The sequence below is a fragment of the Chrysochloris asiatica genome, unplaced genomic scaffold (genome assembly GCF_000296735.1).
Source record: "Chrysochloris asiatica unplaced genomic scaffold, ChrAsi1.0 scaffold00213, whole genome shotgun sequence".
Classification (NCBI taxonomy): domain Eukaryota; kingdom Metazoa; phylum Chordata; class Mammalia; order Afrosoricida; family Chrysochloridae; genus Chrysochloris; species Chrysochloris asiatica.
Window position 1 is genome coordinate 2,447,795 of NW_006408731.1, and position 26,720 is coordinate 2,474,514.

The 26,720-nt window shown below is 40.1% G+C and overlaps 1 protein-coding gene across 1 annotated transcript; it reads left to right on the top strand.

The window, feature by feature from the left end:
* Positions 1 to 2,181: 2,181 nt before the first annotated feature.
* ZNF184 (zinc finger protein 184) lies at positions 2,182 to 26,720 on the top strand. The gene is made up of 5 exons (XM_006872875.1): positions 2,182 to 2,203; positions 10,216 to 10,304; positions 18,637 to 18,763; positions 19,232 to 19,318; positions 24,763 to 26,720. Exons 1-5 carry the CDS (start codon positions 2,182 to 2,184, stop codon positions 26,718 to 26,720), a joined length of 2,283 nt encoding a protein of 760 aa, XP_006872937.1.

Consider the following 26,720-nt stretch of genomic DNA (forward strand, 5'->3'; position numbering starts at 1 on the left):
GTTTTTAAGTGCCAGTCAGTTGACTCTTGCTCATGGCAGTTGGTCCTTAGTGATTGCCAATTATCCACATGTTGACTTTCCATCCTCTGTCCTTCACATCTATCACTTTCTCTTACTCTGTCTTTTTTCCATCTTTTCCTTTTGAATCATCTTTAAAAGAATATCCTCTATATGTTTCAATTTTCTGCAGCATCAATTTGTTCATCAATTCAACATAAAGAATGACTTTATGCTGCTTCACTTAAAATGTTTGCTATATTTTCAGTCTCATTCATCTACCCTTTCATCTTTTTAAATTTTTATTTTAATTTCAGTCTTCTGTCTCACAGTGTTCTGTTCCTGTTCCATGCAGGCCATGTCTTCCTGCAATCTATTAAGAATGCCAAATTGTTTCCTGAATTTTTTTTTGTAGTTACATTATTTTCAGAAATCTGCCTCTTGACACCTCTAGATGTTGTTCTTTGTCCCTTGATTATAGCTTTATTTTTCATATACTAAAGTGCTGTGTATAAGCTGAGCGTAGTGGTTACGAATCAGGCTGCGAACTGCAAGGTCAGCAGTTCAAAACTACCAGCTGTTCCGCGGGAGAAAGATGAGGCGTTCTGCTCCCGTAAAGATTTATAGCCTCAGAAACCCTGTACAGGGTCACTATGAGTCGGAACCGACTCCATGGCACACAGCCACCATCACATAGGCTGAGTGACAACTTGACCTTAACCTTCTTTAGCCAAATGTTGGGGATGCATGGAAGTACAACAAAGTGCATGGACTGCACCTTCAAAATATAAACACTTATAAACTTCTGTTTGATTTTCTACAGAGTATACTCTAACAGTCTGGCCTTCCATCCACTGATGTAGGCATATATAATGCACAACTGTAGGGGAAAACTCTGCAGTCACCAACTTTGGTTTCTTTCAGAGTTTAAAAATGTGGGTTGGGCTACCAACTAAATCATGAGAACAATTTAATGGGTCACAACAATTTTTTTTTCTTTGAGATTTAAACATTATTTTTCTGCAGTTCATTTCAGCTCCTTCACTGCCAAACCTGGGTGCAGGGACTGCTTCAGCTTCTCGGCCTTTTCCTTGTCAGTGATGACCAAGGTGGTGATGACCAAGGTGTAGCCGTATCTGCTGCACGGAATCTTAAACTTCACGTTGTCCTTATTTTTCTTGATCTTGACAGATTAGACATTCTTTCGCCTGTCATGAGTAGAGCGGACCGGTACAGCAGGCTACTAGAAGTGAGTGCATGTTGTTCTAGTTAAGTGCCATCTAGCCAGGAGCAGCTGGTGGGTTTAAACAGCCAACCTTGTGGTTCACAGTCCCGTGTTGATCCTATAGTGCCACACTAGGAGCCCATCTTTACATTGCATGTATTTAACAAATACATTCAGACCGGGTCAGAGAAGTTTCAGGGTTACCACACTAACTGTATACCCACATTAGACTCAGCGACCCTGTGGAGTTTCCAAGCAGCAGCTGGTGGGTTCGAACCACCTACTTTGAGGTTCGCCGTTTGAGTGCTAATCCTACTGCGCCACACAAGTTGCTGTTGTTAAGTGCTATCTATCGAGTCAGTTCTGACTCATAGCGACCCAGTAGAGAGTTTCCAAGGAGTGGCTGGTAGGTTTGAACCGCCGACCTTGTGGTTAGCAGTTATCCTACAGTGCCACACAAGTTGTTATTGAGTATCATCGGGAGTTGGCTCCGACTCATAGCGAACCTATTTAGGGTTTGCGATAAGCTGCTGGTGGGTTTTAACTGCTAACCTAGAGCAGCGCGGATCCTACCGCACCACCCCTAGAAATTGGCAAGTCAGAGCCGGACCTCGAGCATCACCAACGCGCAGGCCGGCTAAATCCTCTGGGTAATAGAAACTAGGAACGTCATCGTAAAGGATGCCGGGAATAGTAGTTCTGCGTACCCGGCGAGCACTGTCTAAGGAACCTGCGCGCTAAGGAACCTGCGTGTTGGGGTGGGAAGCGCTCGGCCCGACCGGAAGTGGCCATTGAAGCCGACTGTAGGCAAGAAAAGAGGCGGGCATTTAGGAGGTCCAGTATCTGGTCTCACTTTGCACCACCCTAGTGCTTCCGGACTCTGGATCGGAGTGCGCGGGTCGAGCTTGCAGGGAATAAGGACGGAGGGGATGAAGGGGAAGGGCAGAACAGGTATCACCATGGCAACCGTTGGCCTTCTGGGTGCCTAACGTCACCCTTCGGGCTTAGTGTTTAGCGGCCCTAGAGAGAAAAAGGGCTAGAGGGCCCTAGACTGGGACGCCCCGCTCCTCCTTCAGCTTTTGCTGGGCCCGCCCTAATGCCTTGGAGGACTTTGTTCTTTTGTTCGGTTCTTGAGTGAGGACAGGAGCCAGGCCACGCCCTTCTGCTCCTTCTTCCAGCTTTTCCTCCTCGCAACAGGTGTGTCTTCCTATATTCGAACCCGCAGAGATTTGAGTCCCCTGTTGTGCACGAAGGGACCAGGCTGGACCTGGCCAGACTCTAGAATGAAGACCAGTGTTTTTTTGGGATCTTGGCTAACCCTGCTTACTTGACCTCCACTCTACTTTTTTTTTTTTTTTAAGTCTACTCTACTTTTGTTCAATGGGAGCTCCACATGCTTGTTTGGTGTACTTTCGGGTCACTTCTCTTGTAAGGGACCCCTTGGCCATTCTACAAGACTCTGAGTATGATCGTGTGACGGATGTTGCTGATTCCACTCTTTTTTTAGGGCAGCCAGCCTCAGCGTATGTAAGGCTCCTTGCAGGGAGAGGTGAACATCTGAGCCCCAGACCAAGATCTCAGCTGGAGGGACATTGTCTGGGAAACTCTTGCCTATGTTCCAGAGGAACAGATGAGCTCCTGAGATGGAAGGTAGTGGGAGTGACTGAGGGGGGGTGGGGGAAGGAGGTGATGGAGTCAAGAGAGCGGTCATGGGGGAGGGAGGTGAAATACCTAAGAGAATTCAATATGCTTAGAGAATAAAGAAAGGAAACAGAATTACATTATAGGGAGAGACACTTATTTAAAGAGACTTGGAGGAAGAGTTTATTAAAAGGAACAATGATACCAAATGTCTGTGAACCCCACATAGCTTCAGTTTATGAAATATTAGAGTGGTGATCTTACATTCAGAGAAAATCTTAGTAGCTATCCCTCCATTTAAAAAATATCCTTGGCAGATGTATTCTTCACACACCTTTGCCTGAAGAATGTGACATTGAACTAAACTAGTCAGCAGTGGGTTTGGGATTATTATTATTCCCTGGCTGTCTTTCTTTTTCAATATCTTATATTTGGAGCTCTGGTAGCGTAGTGGTTATGCATAGGGCTGCGAACCTCGCTATGAGTCGGAACCTAACAACAACAACAACATATTTGGATAAGTGCTTGCCTGCCTCTCTTAACTTCTTTGTTGATCTTAGTTCTGTCTCCAAAGCAAAAGTGACCTCTGCTCTTTTTCTCACATAGCTGCCTTTGGCATAGTTGAATTAAAGTTCTTTCTCACAAATTCATTTCTTTCCTAAGCAAAATAGCCTCTTTTTCTTTGATACATCTTCATTTGATATGATATCTAGACTTCTCTGACAACTTTCCTGCTCATCAGCATTCTTTTTAAAATGCAATGTCTAAAATATACTAGGTTCTTTAGATATACTTTGAAAAAATCCCCAAAAGTACAATGTACTACTTTTTTCTGTTGGGATTACACTTCTGTTGTTTAATGTCAGATTGTACATGTTTCTAAAAACACAGTGACAATGTATTATAAACTATATGAAATCCTTTTTATATAGACTTCAGTAAACTAAATTTAAGGAGCTCTGGTAGCATAATGGTTACGAGACAGACCGCTAACCTCAGTCAGCAGTTCAAAACTACCAGCCATTCTATGAGAGAAAGATGAGGCTTTTTGCTCCTGTAAAGATTTACAGCCTCAGAAACCCTATGCAGGGTCACTGTGAGTCAGAACCAACTCCATGGCACAACTCCACCACCAAACTAGATTTATACCATTCTTGTGTAATGGTTTTATTTTTATCCTTAATATAAGTACTTCACATTTATGCTTGTTCAATTTTGTGACCAAGTGTTTCAGCCTGTAAGAATTTTGCATCCTAATTTAGTTATTTAGTGCTTTAATTCTTCTTTCCAACTTTATGTCATTAGCAGATTTGATTAATATTCCTTCTATTTCTTCCTGTATGTCATTGAACAAGTCAGGGTATAGACAGAGCCCTGTGTCCTCCCTCTGCATTGGCATTGCCTTTACAGTCTTTAGGTATGGGTTAACCTGTTAGCATAATATCCTTTGTTGTTGTTGTTGTTGTTGTTTACAGGGATTGTTGTTGTTTTTAAGTACCGTGGAGTCGCTTCTGACTCATAGTGACCCTGCACAGGGTTTCCGAGGCTGTAAATCTTTACAGGAGGAGAATGCCTCATCTTTCTCCCACGGAATTGCTTGTTGTTTCAAACTGTTGACCTTGAGGTTGGCAGCCTGATTCATAACCACTTTGCTACCAGAGCTCCTTATGGACCCATGCAAATAAGGGTTTGGAACCCTAATGAGGAAATTGGTTAGTTTTGCCAGCTAGGCAGGCTTAAAATGAGCCATCCCAGAGGCTGGGAGGAGGAGGAAGCTCGTTAACATAAAGAAGCCAGGAGCAGAGTGTGTTTGGGCCTGGAATCCCAGCGAGAGTTTTAATACTGGAGATGGTATAAGATGGTGAGAAGCAGCAGCAGCAGAACCAAGAAACCAGCACCAGATGGCACTCCTACCCCACAGAGTAAGAGAGCATCTTCAGGCAGCAGGCTTTGTGGACTGGATGCTTCTGGGTATTTATCAGCAGAGCTAAAAAAGCCTTGTAACACTTACCTTGCCAGACTGAGGGCTGAGATCTGATAGAGGAGGCCTGTCTTAAGGGACCTAGCGGAGCCTATCTTGAGGAGCCTGAGAGGATTCTGTCCTCAGGGGGCCACGAGGAGCCCTGCACAGCCAAGAGTTGCTGAGAGAGCTCTTCTGTACTGAAGAAGGGAGACTTTGCCTACATGTTTCCTGATGCCCATCTCCTGATCTTGATCTCAAATTGTAACCTTTTTCTTCCCTAACAAACCCTACAATTGTGAGTATGACACGTGAGTTCTTGTGTGGCTATTGCAACAAATTATAGAGCTCAGCAGAGAAGTAGAGTACCTTGGGAGGAACTGCTGGTATCAGAACTGGTAAAAAGGTTAGAAATAGGAGATATGTCCAGCTTCCACCTAAAAGGAATCAGCTTTGGGCCGATGCGGATCTTTTTTTCTCTTTCTGTTTCTCCTTTTGTGAAGTTAGATGAGGTTTGGTGTCCACATGCTATTTTAACAAGTGTTGGGCTGTTTTTTTTGTGTTTTTTTTTTTTTTTTCTCCTTTTTTTTTGGTTTGTCTATTATTTGCATCAAGTTTCACTCTAATAATTACAGTTAGTCCACCTGTTTCTGTGAGATTATTGTAAGAAATTTATACCCAGCCTTCTCTTAGGCAGGACTTGGTTATGAAACCCATACCAGGCCATTGAAATCCCTCTGGAATAGAAATTTTGGGAATAAAATCATATAATGCGCATGTAGTGTTGCCATGAATCAGAACTGGTTCTACAGAGACTGGTGGTTGTGATGGTAGACCCATCATAATGGTAGTATCCTAAAGAGACTGCCCATTAATGATCCAACCCAGAACACCTGAGGTGACCTAGTTGTTATCTAGTTCTATTTATTCAGCTTTTCTTATTATTGTTTAAGTTCCCCAAGGAATTTTTGCTTTTTTGTTTGTTAAGTTCTATAGTTTAATAGAGTCCTGGGGTGGTGCAAAAGGCTAAAGTACTCAACTACTAACCAAAAGGTTGGAGGTTTGAGTCAACCCAGAAGTGCCTTGTAAGAAAGGTCTGGTGATCTACTGCCAAAAATGTAGCTACTGAAAATCTTATAGAGCACAGTTCTACTCTGCCACACCTGGGATCACCATGAGTTGGAGTTCACTTGATGACAACTGGTATATATTTTAATGGCCTTAGTCCAGTTACAATTTCCATCTCAATAAACCTTAGTAATACTTTAAAAATTGTGTTTTCTTTTGTTTGTTCAGGTGTAAGTTTACTTGGTTTATTGCCCCGACCTCATTCAGTGGTATATGAATTTCTGTGTTCATAGGAGTCCTGGTGTGGCGCTGTAGGATAAGCACTGGACCACAAGGTCAGTTTGAACTGCAAGGTGGGTGGCTCAAATTCACCAGCTGCTCCCTGGAAACCTTATACAGGGTCACTATGAGCTGGAATCGACTCGATAGCACATAACAACAAGCATTCTTGGCCTTTTCTCTCCCCTTTGATTTTTACCAAGCAGCTCTTACCACATCATATTTCTTCTATTTCACAGCTCCTGCTTTCTCATTCAGAGGAGTCTTGGTGATGATATAATCACTGGACTACTAACCACAAGGTCAGCAGTTCAAATCCACCAACCACTCTGTGGGAGAAAAAGAAAGATTTATAGTCTTGGAAACCATATGTAGGGATGCTGTGAGTCAGAACCTTTTAGTGGGTTGAATTTTTTAGTTTTATATCTAATTTCAAGGAGCCTTGGTGGCACAGTGATTAAGTGTTCAACTAGCAACTGAAAGGTCAGTGATTTCAACCTACCAGATGTCCTGGGGGAAAAGTATGTGACAGTCTGCTTCCATAAATTCCTCCTGCCTGCTTTGTGAAGTCCTGCTGTGGGGCTGTAGGATAAGCACTGGACTGCAAGGTCATTCTAAAGCAAAGTTAGTGATTCAATCTCACCAGCCTTTCCTTGGAAATCCTATACAGGCTCTCTATGAGGCAGAACAGCAACTTGTTTGTAGAAATTTGTACACCTAGTTTAGTTTTCCCGTCAGTATCTCCTCAGAAGAGTTTTAAAAGTTGTATTTACCAATATTTGTCTCCACGTTTTTTTTGTTTTGTTTTTTTAAAGATGAGGGAATTGAAGCTTGGAGAGGACAAAAGACTTGCATAATTCTATGCTGTTAATTACCAGGGAAATTGATCTGAGAATTGGGCTTTCCAGTCAACCAGTACCCTATGACTAGACCAACTAAAGAGCAAAATATAGTTTTCTTTTGTTTGTTGTTAAGTTTTGTACTGCTATTTCTGGGCTCCAGTATTATAGCTCTCTCAGTCTCTTAGGTCTTGTTTTCAGTGAAGGGATCCTTGGCTCCTGGCTTCTTGATGATAATGAGATTCCCCACCCTTCCCCACAGCCTCTGGGATGGCTCATTTTAAACTCAGTTGAATGACAAAACTGATCAATTCCCCTCATTAAGGTTCTATAAACCTTATTTGCGGGTCTCACCCCCACACAGGTACCATGCACCTTGTTTACATTATTAACAAGCTATCCAATCCTCTTGATGGGCCACAAGCACTTGATTTGCATAGTTACACCCAGTCATTTGGTGGGAGTTACAAAGACGGGCTAAAAAGGCCATGTAAAGTAATTCATTGCACCACACATCATCATAGATTGATTTGGTCTGTTTTTGAATTTCATATAAATAGAGTCATATATATTCTTTTGTGTCTGCCTTATTTTGTTCAATATTATGTTTATGAGATGAATCCATATTGGTATGTATATGAATAGCTTTTTCTTTTTATTGTGGAGTAGTATTCCATATATAAAATATACCAATTTCTTTATCCAGTCTCCTTTTGAAGGTCATTTAGGTTGTTTCCAGTATTGGAATAGTACTGACAGTTTTGTTATGACCATTCTTGTACAAGTCTTTTGGAGGATTTAAGCACTCATTTCTATGGATGTATAAAAGTGACACAGGGGCAGTGTCTGAACTCTAACTTCACAAGGGAGAATGAGATTCAAAGTCAGCAACACACTAAGGTAGCTTCCGATTAGGCAAAGGTCTGTGTCTTCACCCTCCAACCTTCTTTACCAATTCTGACACTAGCTGTCCCTCCCATGGCATTCTCTACCTCTTTACTGGCTTAATAATCTGTTGCAATGGCTAAATAGAACTTATAGATCATACTCACAAATATGAGGTTTAGAAAAGGTAACAGGTTACAGTTTAGAATCAGAAGTACAGTTCTTCCATCAGGACAGCCTCTTATCAGCCAGTATCTCTCTGGCCCTCAGTCTCTCAGCCACGCAACCCCTTGGCCTTTGCCCTGCTTGGATAAATGTTAACAAAGTTCTCTTAGCTCTGCTGATAAATATCCAAAAGGTACTCTATTCCACCAGTAAGCCTGAAGGAGCTCAACTCTAGCTCTGTGGGTCAGCAAACCTAGTCCCTAGACAAATACCTGGGAGATACCCACCCTGCAAGAAAATCTCCTGTCAGAAGGCACTTAACTTTCTTCCTCTGTGGACCAGAACGCTCACCACTCTGTCTCATGCTCTTGGTTCTGTTGCTGCCACTTTTCTGCCACCTCTCTGGTGTCGTAGTTCTTCATCTCCTGGATCAATGAGATTTGGCATAGGGCTCTCAAGTCCAAAGGACATGTTCCACTCCTATTTCTTACTTAATGGTAGAGAGATCTCTACCTCTGTTTCTAATATGGCTCATTTGAAATCTAATGGGATGGCAAAACTGACCAATCCTGACGTTAAGAGTTCCATACACTATTTGCATGACCCCACCCCACAGTGGTGCCATGTATCTTATTTATATTAACAAGTGATCCAATCCTCTTAATGGTCCACAAACACCTCACATTTGCATAGTCCTGTGGCACTGTGGGTTAATGTGCTGAACTGCAAGGTCAGAGGTTCAAGCTCACCAGCCGCTTCTTGGAAACCCTATACAGGGTCACTATGAATCAGAACTGACTGTACGGCATTTAACAACAGCAACAACCCAGGCACTTGAGTTCTTGGTGTGGTGCTGTAGGATAAGCACTGGGCTGCTAACCACGAAACTGTCAGTTCAAACCCACCAGCTGCTCCTCAGAAACCCTGTGCAGGGTTGCTATGAGTCAGAACCAACTCCACAGCACTTAACAGCAACAGCATATAGCTAGAAGAGCCATATCAAGTAATTGACTGCTCCGGAGGGTATATGCACAGAAGTAGAATTGCTGAGTCAGAGGGTAGGCATATGTTTAGCTTGATATATATACTTCCACACAGTTTTCCTAAGTGGTTGATATATTTATACCTCCACAGCAATATACAGGCCTGCCTTGGCGGTATTGTGGATTCTGTTTTAGACCACCACATTAAAGCTAATGTTGCAATAAAACAAGTACATGAATTTTCTGGTTTCTCAGTGAATATAAAAGTTATGTTTTTTACTATGCTATGGTCTACTAGGAGTCCTGGTGTGCAATAGGCTGGCTAATCGTTGTACTGCTAACCCATAAGGTTGGTAGTTCAAACACACCTGCCACTTCTCGGAAACCCTGTAAAGTGTCTCCATGACTTGACAGCACTTAACAACAAAATAGTGTATAATAGCATTGTGAAAAAGTTTGAAATATTGTGAGAATTAGCAAAATGTGACATGAAATGAGCAGTGCTCTTAGAAGAATGGAGACTTTAGATTTGCTCAACACAGTAAAACCTTCAATTTGTAAATAGCACACACAAAAAATACCTGATCTGCAGAGCGTACGTAATAAAGCGAAGAGCAATGAAACTAGGTGTGCCTATCCAAAAGTTCCAATTCCTCTGCATTCTTGCCAGCAGTTAGTATTGACCGTGATAGTTTAGTTTTATCCATTCTGGTGGGTGCCTAGTATTTATCAATGTGATATTTATTTAAATTGCTTGCATAACACATTTTCATAGAGCCTATGAAGACTCAGTGAGCTCTGGTAGTGTAGTGGTTATGAGTCGGGCTGCTAACCTCAAAGTCAGCAGTTCGAAACTCCCAGCCGTTCCATGGGAGAAAGATGAGGCTTTCTGCTCCAATAAGGATTTTTCAGCCTCAGAAACCTTATTCAGGGTCTTTATGGGTCAGAACTGACTCTACAGCACATAACTAATCACCACCAACACCATGAAGATTCTTGGGAAATAATCTGCTTATTTCTTCATTTTTTATATGTGACAGAGATCTTTTCCCTCACTTAATGTTAAAGAAATGGCATAGTTTGTGTTATTTTCAAATAGAAAATTAAGTAGATTTTACAGATTGCTAGGAGCATCTAAGTCAGCCAGGTTCATGTGGCTTCTTCTTCCTCTAGATCTGTCCGTTCCAGAATCTGCCCTTCTCCAAGGCAGACACACAGATAAGGAAGGACTAACCCCTCTACTCCCATCAGCCATTTTTCAGGTAAGTTGTCATTTCTTGAAATGCCATTTTATTCTTCAGAGTTGAGTTGTATATTCTTCAATTGCCTTGAAGTATTTTGTCTAAAAATAAATATTGGCAATTAATTTGAGCTCCTTTCTAATTCTGCCTTTAACTAAGAAGTACATTTCACCACTTGTTTGGTACTTGCCATGCCCCAGTAATGGGAGAACAAAAGAGATTACAAAACTGAATTCTTTACTTGAATTGACTAAATTTGCCGCTAAACAAGACAACAGGTAAATATAAGAAAGGTGAAATGAGTACAGGCATCTTTTACAATATCTTTGTAAATCAAATCTTTATTTGTCTTTGGTGGGTGGCATGAGAATGATACTGTTGTTGTTGTTGTTGTAAGGTGCCATGTTAGTCGATACCAACTTGTAGTGACCTTATGCACAGCAGAATGAATCACTGCCCAATCCTGGGCCAACTTCACTACTGTTGCAATGCTTGAGTCCATCAATGCTGCCACTTGGCCAATCCATCTCGTTGGGGATCTTCCTCTTTTTCTCTGACACTCCGCCTTACAAACATGATATCCTTCTCCAGTGACTGGTCCCTCCTGACAATATGTCCAAAGTATGAGAGACGAAGTTTGGCCATCTTGGCCTCCAAGGAGCACTTTGGCTGTTCTTCCAAAATGGATCTATTGGTTCTTTTGGCAGCCATGGCACTTTCAATATTCTCCTCCAACACCATAACTCAAAAGCATCAATTCTTCTACGGTCTTCCTTATTCGTTTTCCAGCTTTCACATGCATATGAAGTTATTGAAAAAGAAAGCATGAAGAAATGAGAATGATAGCATCAGTAAATTATGTTTTGCAACATTGTATTGTAGTGCATATTACACACAATATTGTTGTTATTGTTAAGTGCCGTGGAGTTGGTTCTGACTCATAGCAACCCATGCTTATCATATGGGAGCCACCGTGTGCTCCTTACTAACAATAAGAGGTGCAACAACACAAAAAAGAACTGCCTAAGTATGATTTGTTATAACAACTGTGTCTTAAGTTAGGTACCGTACACTGGTGATATAGTGGATTAAGCATTTGGCTGCCAACCACAAGGTCAGTGCTTGAAACCCACAAGCTGCTTCTCAGGAGAAACATGAGCCTGTCTGCCCTGTAAAGATTTACAGTCTTGAAAACCCTAACTATAAGAGCCAGAATTGACTTGATGGTAGTGGTTTGGTTTTGGTTTTGTTGTTAAGGAGCATATTCGCAGGTTTAAAGAATAGGACATGAACATTATTGGGCGTCCCTTCTGTCTATCACAGGTGTCCATTAGGTCAAGTTGGCTGTTAGTGTTGTTCAAGTCTGTTTATTAATTTTCTGTCTACTTGTTTTTATCAATTATTATAAGAAAACCCACTTTGAGTCACTTCAACTCAGAAACCCTATAGGACAGAGTAGAATTGCTCCACAGGATTCCTGAGACTATAAACTTTGACGGAATCAGACCCCCTCATCTTTCTTCCCTGGAGTAGCTGCTTGGTATGAACCCTTTGGTTAGCAGGCTATTACTTGACCCTCCGCACCACCAGGGCTGCTAAATATTTACAAGAGGAATATTAAAATCTTGAACTGTAATTATGGATTTATTCATTTCAGTTTACAGTTTTATTGGTTCTTGCTTCTTTTGAAGCTCCATTATTCTGTTGGTTCTTGTTTGTTTTGTAGCTCTGTTATAAACATGTAGGATTATTACGTTCTAATAAATTAACCACTTTATTATTGAAAAATGATCTTTTATATTTAGGCTGATATTGTTTGCTCTGTAGTGTACTTTGATCTTTGATTAGTGTTAGAATGTATATCTTTCCCCATCTTTTTTTATGTCAACTTAATTGTGATTTTAGATTTAAAGTAATTTATAGGCAACATGTAGTTTGGTTTTGCCTTTTTAAGAAGCCTAATCTGATAATCTCTACCTTTAACTGGGGTGTTTGGTGGTGGAGATGGTGGTGGTGTGCCATCAAGTCAATTCTGACTCATAGTGACCCTGCATAGGGTTTCCAAGGCTGGAAATCTTTACAGGAGCAGAAAGCCTCATCTTTCTCCTGAGGAATGACTGGTAGATTCAAACTGTGGACCCTGCAGTTAGCATACCAACTCATAACACACAATGGTACCTGGACTCCTTAGGCTCTTTGACCAATAAAATTTAACATGGTTTTAATATGTCTCAGTTTAAATCAGTCATCCTGCTATTTTCTATTTGTATTGTCTTTGTTCCCTTTTTTCTAATTTCTACTCTTATATTGAGGTGAATATTTAAAATTCCCTCTTATCTCTTTTGTTGGTTTATTAGTAATGACTTGGTTATTTTAGTTACTGGTTTACGATTTTAATATCCATATTTGATTTATCACTGTCTGTTCCACGGGAGAAAGAAGAGGTTTTCTGCTCCCGTAAAGATTTACAGCCTCAGAAACCCTGTACAGGGTCGCTATGCATCGGAACCAACTCCACAACACATCACAACAACAACAATCTTCAAGTGCTATTACATGTCTGTCAGCTTGTCATACTACAGTGGCTTGTGTGTTGTTGTGATGCTGGACTATGCCATCAGTATTTGAAATGCCAGTAGGACAACCTAGATGGAAAGGATTCAGTAGAGCTTCCAGACTAAGACAAATTAGGAAGAAAGGCCTGGTAATCTACTTCCAGATATTGTTGTTAGGTGCCATTGAGTCAGTTTCAACGCACAATGACCCTCTATACAATAGAATGAATTGGACCCTCTGCCTAGTCCTACACCATCCTCACAATCATTTCTGTGTTTGAGCCCGTTGTTGCAGGCACTGTGTCAGTCCATCTTGTTGAAGGTCTTCTTCTTTTTCACTCACCCTGTACTTCACCAAGCAAGATGTCATTCTGCAGGAACTAGTGGTCCTTCTTGATAATATGTCCAAAGTATGTGAGACAAAGTCTTACTATCCTTGCTTCTAAGGAGCCTTCTGGTTGTACTTATTCCAAAACAGATTTATTTGTACTTCTGGCAGTCCATATTATGTACAGTGTTTTTTGCCAGTGCCATAATTCAAAGACATCAATATTTCTTCAGTTTTCCTTATTCATTATCCAGTTTTCACAGGCATTTGACGTGACTGAGAATACTATTAACTTGGGTCAGGTACATCTTAGTTCTCAAAGTAGCATCTTTGCCTTCTAATACTTTAAAGACATATTTTGTAGGAGATTTGTACAATTTGTTTGATTTCCTGAGTGCTAGTCCTGGTGTGGCACTGTGTGTTAATGTGCTGGACTTTGGAAGGTCGCTTTGGAACCACAAGGTCAGTGGTTCAAGCTCACCAGCTACTCCTCAGAAACTCTATACAGGGTCGCTATGAGTCGGAACCAACTCGACGGCACTTAACGACAGCAATTCTGTGTGCATTGATTGTGGACCCAGGTAAAATGAAATCCTTGGCAGCTTCAATATTTTCTGATTTTATCATGATGTTGCTTATTTATCCAATTGCGAGGGTTTTTTTCCCTTCATGTTGAGTTATAATCCATACTAAAGGCTGTGGTGTTTGATCATCATCATTAAGTTCTTCGAGTCTTCTTTGCAAGCAAGGTTGTATCGCCTCCATATTGCAGGTTGTTAATGAACCCTTCAATTCTAATGCCAGATTTTTCTTCATGTAATGCAGCTTCTCAGATTATTTGCTGAGCATCCACATTGAATAGGTATGGTGAAGGCCACAACCATGATGCACACCTTTCTTGATTTTAAACCACACAGTATCCCTTTGTTCTATTTGAACGACTTCCACATTAGCACAATTAAGTGCTCGGGAATTCATATGCTTCTCAATGTTATTCATAATTTATTATGATTCACATAGCCTTTGCATAGTTAATAAAACACAGCTCAACATCTTGCTGGTATATTCCACTTTCAGTCAAGATCCATCTGACATCAGTATTGTTATCCCTCGTCCCATATCCTCATCTGGATCTAGCTTAGATTTCTGGTACTTCCCTGTTGATGTATTGCTGCAACCATTTTTGAATGTCTTTTGCAAAAGTTTAAATGTCATGTGATATTCATATATTGCTTGATAGTCTCCACATTCTATTGGTTCACCCTTCTTTGGAATGAGCACAAATATGGATCTCTTCCAATCAGTTAACCAGGGCCTTCAGTGTAGCTCGGACTTCTTCCTTCAATACTGCTGGTTCTTGATCATATACTACCTCTTGAAGTGGTTGAACTTCAACCAGTTCTTTTTGGTACAGTGATTCTTTGTATTCCTTCAATCTTCTTTTGATTTTACCTGCATCATTCAGTTTTTTTGTCCATGTTGTTGTTGTTTTGCGTACTGTCTAGTCAGTTATGACTCATAGCAACTCTGTGCACAACAGAAGGAAACAATGCCTGGTCCTGCACCATCCTCACAATTTTATGTTTGAGCCTATTGTTACTGTCACTGTGTAAATCCATTTTAATGGGAGTCTTCCTCTTTTTCACTGACCCTCAACTTTACCAAGCATAATGTCCTTCTCTATGGACTAGACCCTCCTAAAAACATGTCCAAAGTACTAGAGACACCATCCTGGCTTCCAAGGAGTATTCTGGCTGTACTTCTTCCAAGACAGATTTGTTTTCTCTTCTGGAAGTCCATGCTACTTCCAATATTCTTTGCGAACATCAATTTCTTCTGTGTGGTGGTGGTGTGCTGTGGAGTCGGTTCTGACTCATAACAACGCTGTATAGTATCTCCGAGACTGTAAATCATTATGGAAGCAGAAAGCCTCATCTTTCTCCTGTGAACCAGCTGGTAGTTTCAAACTGCTGACCTTGAGGTTAGCAGTCCGACTCATAACCACTACACTACCAGAGCTCCTTAGCTCTTCTATAGTCTTCCTTCCTTAGTCATTGTTCAACATTCACATGAATAGAGGCAATTGAAAACAACAAGGCTTATTTGCTCTTTAATATTTCAAAGGGGTCTTTAGCAGCAGATTTGCCTGATACAATACGTCATTTGATTTCTTTGTTTTTTTAAAGTTTTTATTTTGAATTGAATGAAAGTTTACAGGGCAGATCCTCAGTTTTACATTCAACAAATCATATACCTTGTTTCATTACAATGATTATAATTCCCTTCATGTACCATCAGATAACAGTATTTCTCTCTATTCACTTTAGCTCTTTTTTTTTTTTTTGACACTTAGGCATAGATCATAATTTATACCACCAAAGGGCACATTCTACAAGTCTGCCTCCTGGCCACCTCAGTCCCTCACTTCCCATGAATCTAGAGTCCTCAGCTATTCCCTCTCTCCGTGTCCCTGTCTCTGCCGCCATATCTGATGTTGCTGCTTCTCTGGATAAGGTCTCGCATTCTGCTTGTGCTCTTCTCTCTTGATGGTCCTAGGGTCCTCTGTTTCTGGACTGTAAGATAACTGCTCCCCTGTTTTTAATACAAAACTTCTACCTTTACAATTGTGACTGTTGCAATTAGTCATGATAACTATTACTCACTATTGAATCAGAAGAATCTTATCCCCATCTCTTTTAACCAGACCCAGCTAGACAAGATGAAAACTATTCAGTGGAGACTTTTTATTCCCCCACACATTCTTCTTAATCTAAACTCCCTCTTAAAACCTTGTAAGCCAGTCACTTCATGCCTCCATCGCCCCCTTATTTTAGGTAGCCAATATCTAAGTTGCCCATCCCTATCTACCCTGTGTACAAAGGGGATAGCATTGATACTTGATGTGAAGACTACTTCACTCTCTGTTGGTATTTAGAGTTACTACCTATATGAGTATAGGTTAAGTTCATCAAATTGTAGCAATTTACCCTTGTTTCCTTTATCAAAAATTGTTTTGTTTTGTTTTTTATTTTCCTCTAGTCGAGTTCTGATTATCAAGTCATCGAGAATAGGTCAATGGGTACTATCTGCAAGTTTGAATGTTCTTGTGCCTAACCCCTCACTTCATATCATTTGATTTCTTGACTGTTAACATCCATGAGTACTGATTGTAGAGTCAAGGAAAATGAAGCCTTTGACAACTTCCGTCTTCTCTCTGCTTATCATGATGTTAGTTATTGGTCCAGATGTGAGAATCTGTTTTCTTTACATTGAGGTGTAATCCATACTGAAGGCTGTAGTCTTTGATCTTCATCAGTATTTCAAGTTATCTTCACTTTCAGCAAGCAAGATTGTGCCATCTGCATCTTGTTAATAGTCTTCCTCCAATCCTGATTTCACATTCTTCTTTATGTAATTTAGCTTCTCAGATTACTTTTGCTCAGCATAGAGATTGAATAAGTATGGTGAAAGGATTCCTGATTTTAAGCCATTCAGTATCCCTGTTCTGCCAACAGCAGAACGACTGCCTGTTGTTCTATATATACAGGTTCCTCATGAACACAATTTAAGTGTTCTGGATTACCCATTTTTCACAATGTTATCCACAGTTTGTTATGATCCTCACAGTCAAATATCTTTGCATAGTCAGTAAAATACAAGTAAACATCTTTCTGATATTCTCTACTTTCAGCCAAAATCCATCTTATGTCAGCAGTGATACCCCTTGTTCCACATCATCTTCCGAATCTGGTTTGAATTTCGGGCAGCTCCGTATTATTATACTGCTATAATAATTTTAAAATATGTCTTCAACAAAATTTTACTGGCACTGGGATTTAATGATAATTATTCAATGATTTCCACGTTTCATTGTATGAGCACATATATGAATCTTATACAATTGGTTGGCCATGTAGCTGTCTTCCAAATTCCTTGACACAGATGAGTGACCACCTCCAGCACTGCACCAACTTGTTGAAACATTTCAGTTGGTTTTTTATCAGTTCCTGGAACCTTGTCTTTTGCGAATGCCTTCAGTGCAGCTTGGCCTTCTTCTATCAGTATCATCAGATAGTGATCATATACTGCCTACTGAAATGGTTGAGTCTTGATCAGTTATTTTTGGTACAGTGACTCTGTATTCCTTCCACTCCTCCATTCTTTTGATGCATTCTTTTGGGAACTATCTGTTTGGGGTTTGTTCGGCATCTTGCATCTTTCTCATCTTTCATGATGCTAGGAAATTTTTTTCCAGTAACTCTTCAACAATTTTCTCTGTGCTTGTCTATTCTTGTTCTGGAATTTCAGTCACCTATAAATTCTTCCCTTCATGTTGTCTCCAAAATTTTTTAGGATTTCTTCAGGTTTTTAAAGTCTTTTTTTTTTCTGATTGTTTTTCTAGCATTCTAGTATTGAGAGATTTCTCTTCAACCTCACTAATTTGGTTTCCATTGCTTTACATCTACTCCTTTGCTCTTTCAATGTGTTGTCCATTTCTGAGATTTTAGTATTAATCTTCCTTCTTGTATATTGCCCTCCTTGTCACCCAAGCTAATGTATTTATCTTCTAGACAGTGGATTACTCTCCCCTCCTTCCTGCCCCTGGTAATTATCAAAGAATGTTTCTTTTAGTATGGAACCTTTTAGTAAGCTTTTACAATAATGGTCTCATACAATATTCGCCCTTTGTACTTGACTAATTTCACTCAACATAATGCCCTCAAGGTTCATCTATGTTGTGAGGTGCTTTGCAGATTTGTCATTGTTCTTCAAGGTTGCATAGTATTCCTTTGTGTATATGTACCAAAGTTTGTTTGTCCATTCTTCCATTGATGGGCACTTAGTCTGTCTCCAAGTTTTTTTTGCTATTGTGAATAGTGGTGTGACAGGCTTTGGTGTGCACATATCTGCTCATGACCTGGCTCATATTTCTTGTGGATATATACCAAGTAGAGGGATTGCTGGGTCATAGGGTATTTCTATTTCTGACTTTATGACTGTCTCATTGTTTTAGTTGATATATCTTGAAACAGAGATGATGATGATGATTAATAACAGTAGCCCACATGACTGCAACCTAAATGAAGATTTTCACATTGAACAGCTCTTATTTGATTCTTACAATAACAAAATGGATTACTGTTTTTATATTCATATTATAGAGGAGAAAATGTCAGAATCACTTTCCTGATAGCCTATGCTCTGTCCTTTTTACTTTTATGGAGTTCTGGTGTGGCACTGTAGGACAAAGCACTGAACCACAAGATCAGTGTGAACCACAAGGTCTGCAGTTCATACTCACCAGGTGCTCCTTGGAAACCTTATATAGGGTCATTATGAGTCAGAACCAACTCAACAGCACTTAACAACAAACACATAGCCTGTCCTTACTTCTATCAGTATTGCTAATTTTCTGTCATTTCCAGGTAAATGCTTTATGACTAAACAGAGATATATTTTGATATTTCAGGAATCAGTGACTTTCAAGGATGTGATTGTGGATTTTACCTGGGAAGAATGGAAACAACTGGATCCTGTGCAGAGAGATCTGTTCAGAGACGTAACACTGGAAAATTATACACACCTGGTCTCTATAGGTAAAAACGACTTTTAAGTTAATATCTGGAAGTAAGTTGGGTTCGCTCTTGTGCTTAAATGAGTTTTGTTTTGGTGGCTGGGTAGGAACCAGAGATTCCTAAGTTCCAAAAGGTCTGAAAAGGTTTCTATTCTATTAACAAGTAGAGAAGCAAACAAACTAATAATTTTTCTCAGATCAGTTTTCTGGGAATTAGTAACATTTAAGTGCATGGGTTAATGTGCTGTACTGCAAGGTCAGTGATTCAAGCTCACCAACTGCTCCTCAGAAACCATATACAGGGTCATTATGAGTTGGAACCGACTCGATGGCACTGAACAACAATGACAAGCCTGATAAGGTATCCACTCTTGTCAGGTTTGTCCCACTTCTCCTCTCCTCTAAAAACAAAGTGGTAAGACTTAATTCTGATATGATACTTTTCCATTATTACAGACAAGTTTTTTTTTTTTTTTCTTCTCATGAGCAGGACTTCAAGTTTCTAAACCTGATGTGATTTCCCAGTTAGAGCAAGGGACAGAGCCATGGATGGTGGAACCAGGTGTTCCTTTTGGAGGTAAGTCATGGAAACCCAACAAATGAGTGTCTTTAACACTAACCACCAATCTCATAAGAGAGGAATTCTTGTCTGAAATGTAGATGTATTTGCTTCAAAGTGTGTTTAAAGTATCTCCTATGGGGAAGTGGGGAATCATTCATTCTAGAATCTCTTATCTTTTGTCATATCACAAATTATCCAAATATATATTCTATTTTATATTCCCACCTTTAAGAAGTCTTGGTATGGTACTGCAAGATAATGCACTGGACCACAGGTCAGTTTGAACCACAAGGTCAGTGGTTCGGACTCACCAGCCACTCCTTGGAAACCCTATACAGGGTTGCTATGAGTCATAACCTCCTCGACGGCACTTAACAACAAACAACATCCAAGGAAATGTCCTTTCTCTTTTTTCCTAAAGCCAACCTCTCAGCCTGCACTCTGGATTCCATTTCTTCCACTTCTTTGGGGACCTTGATCTCATAATTATTGCCTCACCTTCTGCCCTTTCAGCTATTTCTTTGGGATCTGCAGGCTATATCCCTGGCGGTGGTGGTTATATGAGTTGGTTCCAACTCGTAGTGACTCTAAATAGGGTTTTCGAGGCTGCAAATCTTCATAGGAGCAGAAAGCCTCATCTTTCTACGGTGGAACAACTGGTAGTTTCTAACTGCTGACCTTGAGATTAGCAGCCCGACTCATAACCACTACACTACTAGAGCTCCCTAGCTAACTTACATTTCCTAATATAGTGTTTGCGCAACACAGTTCATCTTTATAGCCACCATCCAGTCTTTCCCTGCTTTCCCAACCAAACTCAACAAAAGTGAGTTGCATACCTGCAGCCTTGTTTCTTTATTACCTATTCCTTTATTAATCTCAGTGTGTAGATTCTGAGCCTATCATCTCATCAGACTATCCTCGAAAGTTATGAATAACTTTAGTCTAAACCATAAGACCCCAAACTGTATGGACAGACCTCATTAAGGATGTGACCTTGGAAAATTGCACAATCTAGTTGCTGTCAAGGAGTGCTGGCTGGTAGTGTAGTGGTTATGAATCAGGCTGCTAACTTCAAGGTCAGCAGTTCGAAACCACCAGCTGTTCCGTGGGAGAAAGATGAGGCTTTCTGTTCCTGTAAAGATTTACAGCCTCGCAAACCCTAAACAGGGTCGCTATGAGTCGGAATTGACTCCACAGCACACCACCACCACCACCACCACCAGTTGCTGTCTGAGGGATACCTGTCCAGAGTTAATAGGGGGAGAAACCTGTGCTCATGGAGTCGATTCTGATTCATGAAGACACTGTAGATCTGCCCCATGGTGTGTTTTCAAGACTGTAAATCTTTATGAAAGCAGACTTTCTCCCACAGAGAGGCTGGCAGGTTTAGACCTTTTCATTAGCACCTGAGCACTTAACTACTACACCACCTTGGGTATTGATAAGGGAAGAGGGGGACTCTTTTTATGGAGCTGATATGGGGTGTGGAGAAGTGTGCCAGGGTCAAATTTGGGAAATGCTGAATTTGATTATTTCTAGGCAGTTTCTAAGAGGATCGCGTAGAATGCAGCATCTCTTTTTTTCTAATTCTTTGACCATGACTCGTTTATCCTTTTTTTTTTTTCATACCATATCTTTAAAAATTTCCCCTAGAAGATGGTTACATGGAATACAATTTGGAGACTCTAATTACTTTTGTGGAGTCTTGGTGTGGTGCTGTAGGATAAGTACTGGACTGCTAACCACAATGTTGGTGGTTCAAACCTACCAGACACTCCTTGGAAATCCGATTCAGGGTCGTTATGAGTCGGAACCAACTTGACAGCACTGAACAATAACAACAACAATAACTATTGCTTTTGTAATAAGAGTTTTATTAACTGGTGTTTACAGTTTGTTGAATTCTAGAAAAATCAAGTTGTCAATTTGTATTGCAAATGATAAGTTTTAAAAAAATCCTAACTTGACAAGATAGAAAACAATTTAAAAACATTTCAATGTGCATAGAGAAAACCCAGGTTTTTACAAAATGTTTAGTCCTTACCAAAAACTTTATTTAGGTAAAAATAATGAAAGCCCTATGTTGAATAGATAATTTGAATAGTTTCAATTATATAGTCAGTGGGCAAAAGGAAAGCATATTTGGTATTTAACTCTATTCTTTTGTATATTCTTGTATTGTTAATATTATTGTCTTTGTATAACTAAAAATGATGATGGTAGCCTTAGGAAACCAGCCCTTGGTTCTTTCCTCTTGAGCACATTCTGAGCAGATTTACTCTTAGTTAGTGGATTGATAGCTTTTGTGTAGGTAACAATAGTTTACAGTTCTGTAGGTATCTATATGGTACTGGGAGCCCTGTTGTGGTGCTGTGGGCTAATGCACTGGACTGAAAAGCCAGTTTAAACCACAAGGTCGGTGGTTGAAGTTCACCAGTCACCCCTTGGGCATCCTATGAAGGGCTGTTATGGGTCAGAATCGACTCAATGTCCCTTAACAATGACAACAATATATGGTCCTGGAGTCCTGGTGTGACACTGTAGGATAAGCACTCGACTGCAAGTTTGGCTTGAACCACCAAGCCAGTAGTTTAAACTTACCAGCCACTCCTCAGAACCCCTATACAGGGTTACTATGAGTTGGAACCATCTCCATGGCACTGAACAACAACATATGGTCCTGGTATGGCACTGCAGGATAATGCACTAGACCATAAAGTCTGTTTGAATCGTAAAGTAGGTGGTTCAAACTCACCAGCTGCTCCTCAGAAACACTATACAGAGTTACTATGAGTTGGAACCATCTGTCACTATGAGTTGAAACCATCTCCATGGCACTTAACAACTTATGGATAATTAAAGCCTGGCAGTACCTACACTGAGGTGGCCAGTCACGCTAGGCCTTGTCTTCAGCATTTTCCTTATCATCCTCTTTATTCTCTCTTACCCATCAGCTGCTCCTTGGAAACCCTGTACAGGGTTGGTTGAAGCAACTTGACGGCACTTAACAACAACCACTGCCTTGGTGGTATAGTCTCTGCAAAATTGTGATCCATAAACCCTGATAAATATTTTGTTACATTGGTCTATTTTGTTTACCTTATTCTCCTACAACCTGGTCATTAGCACCCTTGATTACTTCTCCTTACACAGGTATGTATGAATAATATGGTCAGTGCCTATAGACTTTGCATCTCAAGAGGTAGGAATTGCGTTCTGCTGTAGGCATGGTTCTGCTTAGTCTGGCTTTCTGAAGCCTTCTCCAGACTTTCATTATTTGCTTCACTGCTGATATTCCGGAAATTCTACTGGCAATTACGTGGAGGATACAACAGGGTGAATTACATCAGTCACAATCTGTTGTATATTTTTAATGCCTTGAACTGAAACTCAAGGCAATAAACAAAGTGGAAGATGAACCGCTTGCACACTTATCTCCTTTGAGAACATCAGACTCTTTGATCTCTATCTCCTTCTCTGTAAGGTATCTCCAGGAGTTACTTCTTATGGTAGAAACTTATTTTTCTTAGTGTCATTCCTGTTGGTGAAAGCATACACATTTCTTATATAGATCTTTTTGGTTATTTCTAAAAGTCACATTACGTTGATCTTCTTGTCTCTGCTGGAAATTTTTTGCTGTTATGAAGCTGCATATGTTTATGTACACCTTGCACAATATGATACCTGGTGTAGGAGGAATTGTAGGTATCTTTGAGTCTCTGCCCCACGCATGAAATAATAGTTACTAGGCTGGCTGCATGGGGGAGACTCAGGGTTCTCTAGGGTTTGGTATACTCTTCTGTATCAGTGGAACCAAGGAAATGCTATTTTAACTGCAGTATTTATTCTTTACTGAGTTTGCCAGGATTGTATACCTTGCTTCTTTTAGTTGACATTTCTTTGGTTTGGGGCAAAATCTATTTGTGTTATGTGCTTTCCTTTTATTGTTGACTCTTCTGATCTTTTGTTTATTTTCTGATACACTGTTTTGTTTTTGTTTTTTTCATTAGTATATTTTATTCATCTCATTGCTGTAAATAGCCTCAAAGATTTTCCCTCTACCTCTGTTTTCTTACACATGTTCCTTTGCTTTAAGCTATCCTTTTTCTTACTGTTTTGAGCTAATATTTCTTTTTTATTTTTTCTTAAATGTTTTATTGTGAACTATGTGATAGTTTACATGGGAGAACATTAATTTTACATTCATTCTATTGTATATCATCTCATTGCCATGGTTACAATCCCCTCCATGCATCCCTCCCCCCGTACCCCCCAGATCTTCAGCACACAGTTGCTCTCCCTCTCTGGATCTAAAGTCTCCAGCTGCTCCATCGCTCCACGTCATCATCTCCATCCATTTCAGGCATCACTGCTTCTCTGGGTAGGGTCCCGCTCTCTGCTCTTCTCCCTTGATGGTCCTAGGGACCTCCACTCCTAGACGGAAAAGTTAATCATTCCCCTCCTTGCTATAAAATGTCTACCTTTACATTTCCAACACTCACAATCAGTCCTGATAACAATTATTCACTATTGTATCACAAGAGACCCGTCTGCATTTCATTGCATCAGCCCCGCCTAGACAGATTGAATACTACTCACTGGAGATTCTACTTTCCTCCAGGCCCTCTGGATCTAGGTTCCCTCTTGAAAGCTTGTAAGCCAGTCACTTCTTGCCTTTGTAGCCCCCTGCCCCCCATTTTGGGTAGCCAATGTCCAAGTTGCCCATCCCTGTCTACTCTGTGTGTGGAGGGGGTGGGAATGATTCTTCCTATAAGGATTTGTTCCCTCTTTTGAGTTGAGCTAATATTTCTTATCTTACATTTGGGCATTTTGAATAATCTCCTAATTTTGGTATCTTCCACTCTAGCAAAACCTACTCTAGACCAGTCCTTCATTTCTTCTCCTTATTCTCAAAAGACTAGCTAGACTTGAACTTCCTATCTTATTCCTCTTAAATTATTTCTTCTATTGTTTACAAATTTCCCATTTCTATTATATTCTTTCATTATTTTATGCTTAAAAATCTCAGGAATTAGCCAGATCTTTCCAGTTTGTCCTGTGTTTAAATTGTGGTTCTTGGGCTTTTGTTTTAGTCTTCACTACCAGTGAATCCCACTTCAGTATGCCTTCTTTAGATTCAGTTCATCTGCATCTCTTCTTGGCCGATTCTATGGCCACTTTTGAAAGTAGCTTGTATCTTAAATGGAGTTCTTTTACTAGTTCTCGGAGATTGTCTGTGGAATTGAACTAGATAGTCTCTTGCTATTTTATGTTTTATTTCCTTACCTTAACTTCCTTCTAAATCATAAGACTATAATTGAAAAACCCCAGAATTTCTTGAGGGCTCTATTTTTAGTCTTATTAGATTATTCCCAGAATAGCAGTTTTTTAGTTTAGTTTAGTTTTCTCTCTCTCTCTCTATTTGGATAATACTGGTTTTTTTCTTTTTCTTTCAGACTGGAAGACAAGGCCTGAAAATAATGTGTCAGTCTCAGAGCTAGACATTTCTGAAGAAAAACCATCTCCATCAGCAATACTGGAAAAACTCAAAAGGGATGATCATGGGATTTCTAACTTCTTAGGAACTTGTAAATCTGAAGGCAGTCTAGATAGGCTGCAGACAAACCAACAGACACTGCCAAAAGAGATAAAAACCACTGAAAAGACAGTGTCTATAAATAATGACTATAAGAAAAGCACCAATATGAGTTCAAACTTTGTAACACATCAAGAAAGATCTTCAGAAGACACCTCTCCTAAATGTAAGGAACAGAAAACCGGTGTGAAACAGAATTTAAACTCAATTAAAAGAGAGCAATCTTGTAAGTGTAATGAATGTGGGAAAGCTTTTAATTATTGCTCCGCTCTAATTCGCCATCAGAGAACACATACTGGAGAAAAACCCTACAAATGTAATGAATGTGAAAAGGCCTTCAGCCGAAGTGAAAACCTTATAAACCATCAAAGAATTCATACTGGAGAGAAACCATATAAGTGTGATCAATGTGGAAAAGGCTTCATTGAGGCACCATCTCTTACTCAGCATCAAAGAATTCACACTGGAGAAAAGCCCTATAAATGTGATGAATGTGGAAAATCATTTAGTCAGAGGACCCATCTTGTCCAGCACCAGAGAATTCATACTGGTGAGAAACCATATACTTGTAATGATTGTGGAAAAGCATTTAGCCAGAGAGGCCACTTTATGGAACATCAGAAAATTCATACAGGAGAAAAGCCTTTTAAATGTGATGAATGTGATAAAACTTTCACCAGGAGCACACACCTCACTCAGCATCAAAAAATCCACACTGGAGAGAAAACTTATAAATGTAATGAATGTGGGAAGGCCTTCAATGGACCCTCAACATTTATCCGACATCATATGATTCATACTGGTGAAAAACCCTATGAATGCAATGAATGTGGGAAAGCCTTCAGCCAGCACTCAAACCTCACCCAACACCAGAAAACACATACTGGGGAGAAACCCTATGATTGTGCTGAATGTGGAAAGTCCTTTAGTTACTGGTCATCCCTTGCTCAGCATCTGAAAATTCATACTGGAGAAAAACCTTACAAATGCAATGAATGTGGGAAGGCCTTCAGTTACTGCTCATCCCTTACTCAACATCGGAGAATTCACACCAGAGAAAAGCCCTTTGAGTGCAATGAATGTGGAAAGGCTTTCAGTTATCTCTCAAACCTAAATCAACACCAGAAAACTCATACCCAAGAGAAAGCCTATGAATGTAAGGTATGTGGAAAAGCCTTTATTCGGAGTTCATCTCTTGCTAAACATGAGAGAATTCATACTGGAGAGAAACCCTATCAGTGTCATGAATGTGGGAAAACCTTCAGTTATGGCTCATCCCTTATTCAACACAGGAAAATACATACTGGAGAAAGACCTTACAAATGTAATGAATGTGGGAGAGCCTTCAACCAGAACATACACCTTACACAGCATAAGAGAATTCATACAGGAGCAAAGCCGTATGAATGTACTGAGTGTGGAAAAGCCTTTCGTCATTGCTCATCTCTTGCTCAACATCAAAAAACTCACACAGAAGAAAAACCCTATCAGCGTAATACATGTGATAAGGCTTTTAGCCAAAGCTCACATCTGACTCAGCATCAACAAATTCACACTGGAGAGAAGCCCTATAAGTGCAATAAATGTGACAAAGCATTTAGTCGGATTACTCATCTCACTGAACATCAGAATACTCATACTGGAGAGAAACCTTATAACTGTAATGAATGCAGGAAAACTTTCAGCCAGAGCACATACCTAACTCAGCATCTGAGAATTCATTCAGGAGAGAAGCCTTTTGGATGTGATGATTGTGGAAAAGCGTTTAGATATCAGTCTGCTCTCAGCAAACATCAGAGACTTCATCCTGGCATATGA